At 36.9% G+C, this 12079-nt stretch overlaps 1 protein-coding gene across 1 annotated transcript in view; it reads right to left on the reverse strand.

Annotated features, from left to right (window-relative positions):
• cacna1ia (calcium voltage-gated channel subunit alpha1 Ia) overlaps positions 1-12079 on the reverse strand; it is a 229265-nt gene that overhangs the window by 48196 nt on the left and 168990 nt on the right. Inside the window, 6 exon segments of the mRNA XM_051106068.1 lie at positions 384-544; positions 3573-3660; positions 4427-4582; positions 5591-5708; positions 7277-7462; positions 10186-10337. Coding sequence (XP_050962025.1) covers positions 384-544; positions 3573-3660; positions 4427-4582; positions 5591-5708; positions 7277-7462; positions 10186-10337 — 861 coding nt within the window.

Here is a 12079-nt window from a genome sequence, read left to right on the forward strand (position 1 = left end):
AATTCCCCCCTCACCATCTCCAGCCCTCATAAAAAGCCAACCTCCTCACAAGGACTGTTATTATTTAAACCATTGTAAAAATAATTATGTAGTTTGTAAGTTGCTCTCAGCTCTTCGAGTGCCCTCTCAACGACCCTCTGTGTGTATGCTAATATAGTGCAAGCTAAACGAGTAGAGACGGCTCTCTAAGTGCTGAGTAAGTGTCTTATTAATGGTTCGCAAAATGCTAATACATGCAGAGCTGATGGATAATTATTGTGTTCTTTGTACTTTTTTGAGAGGGTTTGGATTGCTGGAGTGGTATGATATAGCTCTGGTGCCCTCTCGGTGAGTAAGACCCTGTAATGAATGGCAGGTTGACTGCAGCATGCACAATAGCTCACCAGCGTCGTCTGCTCCAGGCTAGCCCTGCCCAGTGAGCTAACGCTGCTCTTGCGGGAACCCAAGGCGAAGCTCAGCCTTTCAGACGGGTACAGGCCCCTGGCGTTGGGTGCAGGTGCCAAATCCAGATGCCCATTAGGGGTCAAAGTGGAGATCTTGGGATCTGCACAAACACACATGCCAAGACTGATTAGATCACAAACACATCCAAAAGACTCTAGCCATGAGAAATGCTGGCTGGCTTATCACAAGGCACAATAAGTCAAAAACAATTTGTTTGTGTCTCTGGTGCGGAATTAAGAAGTATATTCCACCAAGCCTATTAAAGTTTCAAGCTTGAGTGATTTCTGGTGTTTCTGAAGCGTCCTCTCATGCCAGGCGACACTGGTGGGAGAGTGTAAGTTAGTCTTCTGTCTGTGGAGAGCGTCAGTGTGTACATGCATTATTCATAACGTCATGTCTTCAGATCTCACAGCGCCATGAGTTTTTTCTGTTTTTGACCAGACGTTAATGAGGCATTTCAATGCATTGCACTTACTCAATTTTTTAAACTGTTTAGGATATTGCATTTTGGGTAGTGTGCTGTCAACAGTATATTCTGACAATGGGGCAGTAAGATTTTTAAAATGTTTTGTAAAGACGTCTCATGCTCACCAAGGTGTCATTTTTTAATTAAAGAGCAGATCATATGGGTTTCAGAAAAATATATTTTTTGCAGTTTGTAATGTAGCTATCCTTCAATGTAATCAGTCTCCAAAGTTGTTAATCAAAAAAAAGTACATGATAAATCTCTCAAAAGAAATTTTTATAGAATCTTTTTGCCCGCGAAACACAAACAGTCTGACATGCCCACAAACACTTCAGCTAGTGTGTTTACATCATGTCGAGAAGATGCTGTGTTCTGCGCTGTGAAAGCAAGTTTGTTTTGTTTACATTGCCGAAAGATGATGATGTGAAGAATCAGTGGTTAAAATTCATTTTTTCAATGATACCACAGCAATACAACTCGTACCACATACAAAGTTTAAACTTGCCACTGATCTAGTCGTGCTTGTGATGGAGTTTCCTGTTGAGCGACTGATACATTGATATGGTAATATCGATGCCATTTTGTAACCTTAAAGCATCTTTGTTTACAAGTAACCCTCTGGAGCAAAACATTAGTTATGGTAATGGGCGTTTCCTTTCTGGCACGCATTGTATACGGAAAGACCAATCACAACAGACTTGGCCAGCTGACCAATCAGAGCAGAGTAGCCTTATGGAAGGGAGAAGTTTGTAGACCTTGAGCTCCGAACTGCTTCAAACGAATCGTTTCGAAATCATTGAGAAATGACTCTATGTATAAATGTATATTCTGAAAAAAATTACTGTTTTCTGACCTTGGATACATTTAAACCTAGAGAGGATTCCAACACAGTATTAGGACACTTTAAAATACCATATGACTTGCTCTTAAAAAAATAAATAAAAAAAACAGAGTACTATTTTGAAAATGATTACAATTTTAAATGGCTGTTTTCTGTTGTAATACAGTATATTTTAAAATGTAATTTATTCCTGCAACGACAAAGCTGAATGTTCAGCATCATTATTCCAGTCTTCAGAGTCACATGAACCTTCAGAAATCTCTTTAATATGCTGATTTGGTGCTCAAGAAACATTTCTTATTATTAGCAATTTTAAAAACAGCTGTGCTTTTTATCCACCTTTTCTCGCCTGACTGAAGTGGTGCTTTATATTTCTGGTCTCTGGTGTTTCTAGTCCAATTAACATATTTTCCGAGCTGATAACATAACGTCAAACCTGTGCACATTTTTATACTTGGTTATATTGAAAAAGTTTCAATTCAGTTGTTTTTTACCCCATTTTAACATGGATTTCTATGGAGAGAGAAAAACGAAAGCACCCAAACAGAAGTTAAAATCCTTCATGACGGCGCTTATCGGTTACTCAGGAAAAAGGTGGATAATTTTGAGGAGATTATTGTGTGTTTTTTTTTTTTATGATTCTTTGATGAAAAAGAAGACCATTTATTTGTAATAAACTTATGCAACATTATAGAAGAAGAAGACAGATAGTTAAAAGCTAGTTAGAAGAATCTAGAGATTACGGTTTATAAAGTTTTGAATGTGGATATTTTTCACATTTTACACAAATGCATCGATTCGCTTTAGAAGGCCCTTTATAAACCCCCTCGAGCCATTAGGATAGATGGACACACTTTATGGACTTCAAAATCTCAACAGCCATACACTTCCGTTATAAAGCTTGGAAGAGCCAGGACATTTTTTAATATAACTCTGTATTCATCTGAAAGAAGAAAGTCATTTACACTTAGAGTAGGACGGGGCTCTACAGTGCGACCATTTCAGTCACATTTGCGAATCCTTTCATAAAGTGTGGAGAGAGTGTAAATAAGAGATTCATTGTGCAGTGTAGAGAGCTTCGTTGATTATAATGAAACTTTGTGAGACTGTGGCCGCCACCTACAGTTTTAGTTTAATTTTTAAAGTATCTTTTCAGTTATTTAAATCATTTAGTATTTATATATGCAAAATTTTATATTTAAAACATTAATCTCAATATGAATTTATGAATTTGATTGCACTCATGCCACCTCTGAGCCTCATTAAACATATGAAAATACACCTACAAATACACCTGAAAATACAAGCCACTTCTGTGTTCTGTGCCACCTCTTTAGTACAAATTAATTTTGTTACTACTGATTTCATTTGATTGGTAACTTATTCTTATTCTGTTATTTCAATTAGAACAATTAAAAAGTGTATAAAACATTTTTTTTTTTTACAATTTTGATTTAAAAGATGACATACTTTAAATAAAGTTATAAAAATGCCCTTACAAAGGTCAAAACAAAATTCTCATTTAATTCACTTTAAATATCAGATATCATTTTTGATCAGATTTTTTTGATTAGAAGGTGCTCCTAAAATTTTAAAGTTAGGAGCACAAGTGACAGATGACAGATGCCTAGCTTTAAATAATTAAAACTATTGACCCTTTTATTATTGACAAAACCTTTGTTTGTCATAACTTTCATTCAGATAATCTGAAAAGGAGCTCAGTTTCTGCTTAGAATAAAAAAAACTACAGTACTGCACAGAAGGTTAATGGAGAAACACAGCTGTGCTTTAAGAGCACTTCCTTAGTCCACAGATCAGTACCTGACAGCTGGAGTGAGTCCTTTTTCTCAGTTTCTTCTAAGTTACAAGAGGATCTGTCGTCATCAGAGTAGGAACGGTTAGCATCACCCTGAAGAAAACAAAAAAACAGTGACACAAGGTCAAAATGACACAAGACAGCTTGAGTTATGTTCGCAAGGCACTGAGATTCTCAAAGTCAGTTATAGACTGTATGCGGCTTTTACTTGTTTATAACCGAAATGTGTGAACACAGGATTGACAGTGTTATTGTAGCGCTGTGTGAGCCATAGACAAATAAAAGTTGAGGGACAGAATTTCTTTTGTAAAATAACTTAACAGCCCTGAGCATTTTTTAATTGATATGTCAATCTCACTGCCCACCCTTCGAAAGTTAATCGCATTTGCTCTAGTTCCCCACTCACCCGCACATAGTGCCTCAGATCTAGACCATAACCTGGAGGCCCACTTCTACATGCTCCCCGGAGAGATAACCTACTCCTGCAGTCTGCATACCTGCCCGTGAAGCCCTATTTATACAAGCATGCACATCGAAAATATATTCACCGGCAAGAACAACAAAAGCCTGTGGAAAAACGCCCCAGGACAGTGGCAAGTTATTAGAGCCACGTCATGTTCTTGCTGTCATTTTGTTGCTAAACACCAGCACAAATTTGACCCCGTTACCAAAAGCATCACAGCCATCACAGCCTGAATACGTTATTTTCACAATAACGTATTCAGATTAACTCAGTGAGCGTGAAATATTAATATTCAGCAGCTAAACCCGAAAGTTATCGGCCCTGTTATGTCAAAGATTGTTTTGTGCATCAACCAAAACACTCAATTACTTGAATACCCTAAGGTGTGTACCTTACCTCAGCCTGAAATCCTTCCACTAAGATAGCCACAAGCAGATTGAACAGAACATAGTTTCCAAAAGTCATGAGCGCAACGAAATACAGGGCCGCCAGGGGGGAGGTAGAGGCCATGCCGTTATACAAAACCATGTTCCAGTCCTCTTGAGTTAGGATCTGCACACAAAGACAAAAAATAAATATAACGTTAGATTAATTTTTCATGAAAGCAAATTAATTTGATAAATAAACTAACAAGCAAATGAATACATAAATAATAAAGCATTAAATGCTTTCTCTGATTTTATTTATTGTAATACCAATAACACCAATTAAAAAAAAAAAAAAAAAAATATATATATATATATATATATATTTTTTTTTTCTCCTTTTATTTTGTAGATATTATATGTATATTATTTGTATTTAATATTTTGGTTAATATAAGAAATTTATATATATATATATATATATATATATATATATAATATTTTATTAGATGTATTTTATTTTTAATTGTTATTTTGTTTAATATAAGAAAAATATAAATAATCATTTATATCTCATGCTTTCCCTGTTTTTAAGTATTATAATAAAAATGCCAATAAAATAAACAATTTTACTTTTTTTTTGTATTTTTTCACTTTTTATATTTTAGATATTATATGTTAATATTTTGGTTAATATAATAAAAATATAAATGAGCATTTGTGTCTTTACCTGTTTTTTTTTTATTGTAATAAAAAGGGCAATAAATGAATAATAGATGCTTTTTGTTTTTCTCTCTCTTTATACATATATATATACATTTTTTTGTAAAAAAGGGCCAATAAAATAGACAAAAAATCATAAATCATTAAACTGTTTTTTTTTAGCATTTCTCTCTCTCTATAGTTGATAGATAGATAGATACATAGATAGACAGATAGATGGTTATATATAAAGACATAACTATATTAGTAGCACTAATTTAGTAAAAACAAAAATACAATAAATACCAAAAAATTGGCCAATTTTTATATAATAATACCGTGTAGTAGTCTACACCTTTCAGCTCTACAGAGAATACCCAGGTGTGTGTGAGTGATTAAAATGTGTTTTCACCCAGTTCCCAGTTGCCCTGTGTTTGCCATCACCTGCAGCAGTGCTTTCATAAGTGAGATGAGTTTTGAGAGCGCTACACACCTGAAACACTGTGACAATGGCCCAAAGCAGGGAGTCAAAGTTTTTCCTGTCAGGTACGGTGTCCCCAGCCTCTGTCTTCAGGCTGAACTTGCAGCCAAATATGTGCATTCCCAGAATACTGCAGAAACAAACAGACAAACAAGCTCTGAACGTTACTCTCACGTTTAGATATTCAGATACCGTATGCTTCCGATCGACCTCAACAGGATGCGAGATGAATGAGTCTGTCAGAGATGAGGAGCCTATAAAAATGATATCAGTGCTGTGTGAGGAGACATATGTCCTGGTTGGACAGCAGCCAGAGATGAGACCAGTCACGCTAGAGAGATGGATCACAGAAAGCAGAATGTAGAATGCAACATACACAAACAGATTAAAATGAGACAGGGGTGATACTACAAAACATACAAACAGCGCTGGTGGCAACATGTTACTAATCACAGATTTTACGCAATCAGATAATAAAAATATGTAAGTTACAAATGAACAGCGCATACTTGTGGTGCAAAAGCTATGTAGGACTTGTTGTATGTTCTATTATAATGGGTACTATAGTTCTAGAGAGTGTGCATCATGCAAGGGTCCTATGAAATCCATTGTATTCTTTTTCCAAACTCCATTTTTTCGATTTTAATTCTTCTGGATTCTGTTTTAACGTTCAATTGAAAAAATATGATTCAAAAAGCATGTTCAATTAACTGAAATCATGAAGTATACACAATTTTACAGCAATTTATTAAAAGATAAACAAAAATTAATTTTTTTTAAGGTTTATTTTTTTCTTAATGGCACAATATGTCATTTTGTCATTCAAAACAAACAACGAAACAAATGTTTATACTTTTCTGAAAAATATATATATATTTAAAACAATGTTGTACCACATTACTTTTAGCAGTAACATCCCACAAAACTTAAAACAAACCACCCAGTGAAAGACAAACATTTTTCTTTCCTCATTCCTCATTCAGCAGTTCTCTATGCAGCAGAGCAATGATGAAGCCAATTAATAACTGGCACAAATATAGCTTCCAGTCTGTAATGCTGATTCATTCTCTCCATTCCCTTCCATCCATACGTCATCCCAGGCATCTGCTAACAGTTACGAAAGCCTGTTGACTGTACCCGCAGGCTGGGGACAACTCTATCCATTTAAGAGACATAAATCAGGGCATTGTTTTCAGATGAGGGGTTATAAATTGAGATGGTTGGTGAGGGGGGAAGGGGACACGCTGGAAGCTAAACGTGAGTGGGAAAGACGGATCGGCGGGATTGGTTTATGCACTCAATCCTGCAGCAGCCTCCATCTGTCTCGGTGCACTCTGCTGGAATTGCGGCGCTGCAGGGGGAAGGCGGGTGAGTCAGTGGGCACCAGGGGCCTGAGTGTTATTGTTCTGCCCTCCATCAATCTCACTCTGATCCTTATGGGCCTGTCACTTGCAGCTGAAGCTAAGGTGTACTCTGTGCAGCTGAGATGCTCAGCCATGCAGAGCCTGGTGTGATCCAGCTGCTGTCAGGTGTGGGGTTTTATAAACCATGGCTGCTTTGTGTGATAAAGTGTGTGGCTTTTATTACAAACAAGTGTGCGTTCGGGTACGGACAAAGACTATGAGTAAGGACACAGACGTGAAACACACATTGAGTTTCATTCAGTTACAATGAATGCAATAACGAAGACCAACCCACCTGAATATGAAGATAAAGAGCATTAGTAACATGCAGAAGGTGGCCACATTGTCCATGGTCTTCATAAGGACCACTAGCTGTCTGCGCAGAGCTGGCATGAACCGCACCAGCTTTATGACCCTCAATAGTCTGAATGTCCTCAGGACGGACAGACCCCCATCAGACTGGCCAATGATCTCACATACACTATACACAAACACACACAAAAAAAGTGATGATTAGAATGTAGCAAAAAATATACATCATATATGGGTGTTTCTTTTGTGTCCACAGGGTACACAATAGCCTATGTCAGAATAACCTTCACTTGAACATGGCATTACAACTCAAATTTTATCTTGCCTTCATCATTCATTTTTGCTACTCCAGTGCCTTTTACATATATTTTTAATGGCTTTAAAGGAGAAGTCCACTTCCAGAACAACAATTTACAAATAATTTACTCATCCCCTTGTCATCCAAGATGTTCATGTCTTTCTGTCTTCAGTCATAAAGAAATGATGGTTTTTGAGGAAAACATTTCAGGATTTTTCTTCATATAACGGACTTCAATTGTGCCCCCGATTTTGAGCTTCCAAAATGTAGTTTAAATGCAGCTTCAAAAGACTCTAAATGATCCCAGCCAAGGAAGAGGGGTCTTATCTAGCAAAACGATCATTTTTTTCAGAAAAAAAAAATTGTATACTTTTTAAGCACAAAAGCTCGCATAGCACAGGCTCTCGAATGTGCGTCCACAGGTCGTTTTTGAACGATTCGTTCATTTTGAATGAATCTTTAATGTGACTCGCAAAGAACGAGTCGTCTTGGGGAGTGATTCTTTCAGTCGCGCATGCGCAACATCCCATTAGGTTCTGTACTGGAATTAGTTCACCTGTTTCAAGTCTTCGGGTTTTTCGAGTCATTTGTTCATCTTATGGGGCTGTCAAGTGAAATGACTCGAAAAAAGATTTGTTCATTTGCTGAACGTGACTCAAAGGTCCAAGTCGGTAAAATGATCCGAACTTCCCATCACTACTACGAATCACGTCTAAGTTCATTGTCTGTGTGCTCCGGCTCAAAGAGGTAGAGTATGGCGAAAACTCCATCTTATTTTCTCGGAACTTCGGAATCGTCCGACACGTTGTACCTTTTTGTTCGTAAACAGCATTTGACTTGCACTTTCTTAGTCCTTGCACGTTCGCTTTGTAAACACTGGGTCTGTCGATCTGCCTACATTTGGCGTGACCTTTCGACCTGATTCAATAGTACGTAGTGTTGAGAACGTGCATACCAGAGCCTACGCTACACGAGTTTTTGTGCTTAAAAAGTATACACATTTTTATTTTCTGAAAAAAAATGACCTATCGTTTCACTAGATAAGACCCTTCTTCCTTGGCTGGGATCATTTAGAGACCTTTGAAGCCGCATTTAAACTACATTTTGGAAGTTCAAAATCGGGGGCACAATTGAAGTCCATTATATGACGAAAAATCCTGAAATGTTTTCCTCAAAAACCATAATTTCTTTACGACTGAAGACAGAAAGACATGAACATCTTGGATGACAAGGGGGTGAGTAAATTATTTGTGAATTGTTGTTCTGAAAGCGGACTTCTCCTTTAAGGCAGGGGTGCCTAACCCTGTTCCTGGAGATCTACCTGCAGAGTTTAGTTCCAACCCTGATCAAACACATCTGTCTCTAATTATCAAGTGCTCCTTCAGATTCTAATTAGTTGGTTCAGGTGTGTTTGATCAGGGTTGGAGCTGAAGCCTACAGGAAGGTAGATCTCCAGGAACAGGGTTGAGCACCCCTTATTTAAGGTATGGTCACATTAGTGATGTTTCATCACATTTTCACAGACAAAAACAGTACAGTTTAAAGGTCACCTTTACTCTTGTCCTAGACCTAGAACTTTAATCTTAAGCTACAAAATTATGATTATTATTATGCTTATAATGCTTAAACAAAAATAAATTATTTGAATATTTATTGTGTGAAAAGTATTGATACATTTTTTCCAAAAATTGACTTCCACCACTGTATAAAAAAAGCTAATTGCAAGTTTTATCTCACAATTCTGACATTTCTATACAACGCTGTGATACAAAATCACAATTGCGTCTTATAAAGTCAAAACTGTGAGATAAAAACTCTCAATTCTGAGAACAAACCTTTTTCCCCTCAGAATTTGACTTTATAACTTGCACTTGGGAGTTTATATCTCACAGTTTTGAGAAAATTGCTAGAAAAAAGTCAGAAGTGCAAGATACAACTTACATTTGCGAGAATTGAGAGAATTGCGAATCGAGAAAAAACTAGTTTTTCTCTCACTTTATTTTTTGACTTTATCTCTCGTAACTGTGAGTTTATATCATGCAATTCTGAGAAAAAAAGTTTAAAAAAATGTTTACATCTCACAATTCTGATTAAAAAAGTCAAAATGGAGAGTTTGTATCATGGAATTCTGATAAAAAGTAAGAATTGCAAGAAAAAAAGTCAGAATTGCATGTTTTTCCTCTTGCAATTCTGACTTCATAACGCACAATTGCAAGTTTGTATCTCTGAATTATGAGAAAAAAGTTAGAATTGCGAGTTTGTATTATGCAATTCTGAGAAATTAGTCAGAAATCAGCGAGAAAAAGTCAGAACTGAGACAAAAACTCACAATTGCCTTTTTTTTATTCAGTGGTGTCTCTTGTGGTGTCACTTGTTGTAGTTTCACTATACCAAAAAATCTTGCTCCTAAAAAATGTTTTTGCTAAAGTGTACTTGGTTTCCAAGGAGACAACTGTGTCAGTAAAAAGCATGCTTGAGGTGAAATGTAACGTGCAAAAAACAAGGTAAATATCAGTATATGCAAGAAGTGTGTATAACACCCATAATGATTTTTTCCCACACATTCTACAAACTATAAAAGCGAATACACGTACCTGATGATCACAATAATGCCATCAAAGATGTTGTAGGGATTTCTCAGATATTCAAAGAAGCCAAAAGCAGTAAGCTTGAGGATCATCTCCAGGGTGAACATACTGGTGAACACTATGTTACAAATCTCCAGGACATTAGTCAGTTCATCAGGCTGTAGACAGAGAAAGAGAGAGACAGTGAGGACAAGCGAGAGGTTGGAAAGGATGAAAGAAGAGGTAAATGTAGAGAGGTCATTTCAGATCACTGCATTGCTGTTCAAGAGAGTGTGTGCATTGTTGCATGGACAAGATCAGCTTTTGACAGCAGGCATGAGTTCCTCAGTGAGGCTGTGACCTCTCATATGATATAAAGGTCAGAGAAAACTGAGTTTAAACCTGAACAATTCCTTGTGGAACGTCACTTAGAAAAAGATCAGGGGTGATGCGAGTACACTGATACTGAATGTGAACTGTAAGTACTACATGTCTGCAGCATTCTCTGCTCAAGAACTGCCTACTTAGACAGAAATAAACTCATAACAGAATTGTATTTGAAATATTACTATTTTGCAACATTATATAAGATTAAGAGAGAAAATTCTAATTGACCTCAAACTTTTGTATGGTAGTGCAATATTTCTACTACAGTAAAATACAAGCTAACCTTGAATACAGTAGGTTCTCTTAACCCAACTTGGTACCACAGCTTTGTTCCCAGACTAATAATAACCTGTGCGCACATACATTGTGTAAAGCCAGCTATTCAGATTGTAGCTGGTGATTTAAGCCATTTTTGTGTGCACTAAGCATCAGACAGTCAGAGAACAGACTGTGGGTGGTCTATCGAAGGCTGAGACTAGTGTAAGATCTACTGCGCTTAGAAAGGGATCAACAGACCACCCTGATCTGCTTCAGTCCACGCTGTGTAATCTGACATCACATAAATCCATTACACCTTATCTCAGCTGATAACACTATGTATGTTCATGTGCACAAGCGAGAAGGTGGCCCGAATTCCAGGGGAGCGAAAGTGAAATCTGATTTGTGAACACTTCCTTCGTTCTCCCTTTTGTTCCTTCTCTCTCCATCCTTTTATTGATCGATATCTTTCCATTGACGAGTTAAAGCCGAGAAAACACAACTGAAGGACGAATGAAAACCAAACCACAGGCAGCTCCAGGGAGATGCCATTTAGAGAAATTGAATATTGACACAGCAATCAGGAGTAATAACGGCAAAACAATACGGTAAGAAAACACCAATAGCTTCTCCTCCCTCTTTCCTTTTTTATCACTCCTACTTTCTTTGTCCTCCTGCACAGGCTGTAGTGTGAACTGCTCTTAAATGAATCCATCAGCAGATCATCTCAATAACAAACCTATTTGTACAATACTTTAAAAAAGCTGTAAGTGATTTTTGGTAAACCATGAATAAACAACTGAATTACATCTTGAAAAATCACATCTAGACTGTATTTTCAGCCATCTGAGGACTTTTAGGCATTCACTGTCTGTCAGTCATTTTGAGTGTTTGTCGACATGGAGGGCACGATGTTGGAGACAGGGGGCTTATGTATTGTTTAAAGGTATGGTTCAAACAAAAATGAAAATTCTGTCATTACTCACCCTCATGTCGTTCCAAACCTTAGACCACTGATGTCACAGGAACTATTTTAACAATGTCCTTACTACCTTTCTGGGCCTTGAATGTGTCAGTTGTGTTGCTGCCAATACAGGGTCAGAAAGCTCTTGGATTTCATCAAGAATATCTTAATTTGTGTTTTAAAGACGAACAAAGATCTTAAGTGTTTGGAACAACATGAGGGTAAGTAACTAATGACAGAATTTTCATTTTTGGGTGAACTATCCCTTTAATGGTATCTCTGCATCCAAATTTGTCAACTTCTCTACTATAT

The sequence above is a fragment of the Labeo rohita genome, chromosome 3 (assembly GCF_022985175.1).
Source record: "Labeo rohita strain BAU-BD-2019 chromosome 3, IGBB_LRoh.1.0, whole genome shotgun sequence".
In the NCBI taxonomy this organism is placed as follows: Eukaryota; Metazoa; Chordata; class Actinopteri; order Cypriniformes; family Cyprinidae; genus Labeo; species Labeo rohita.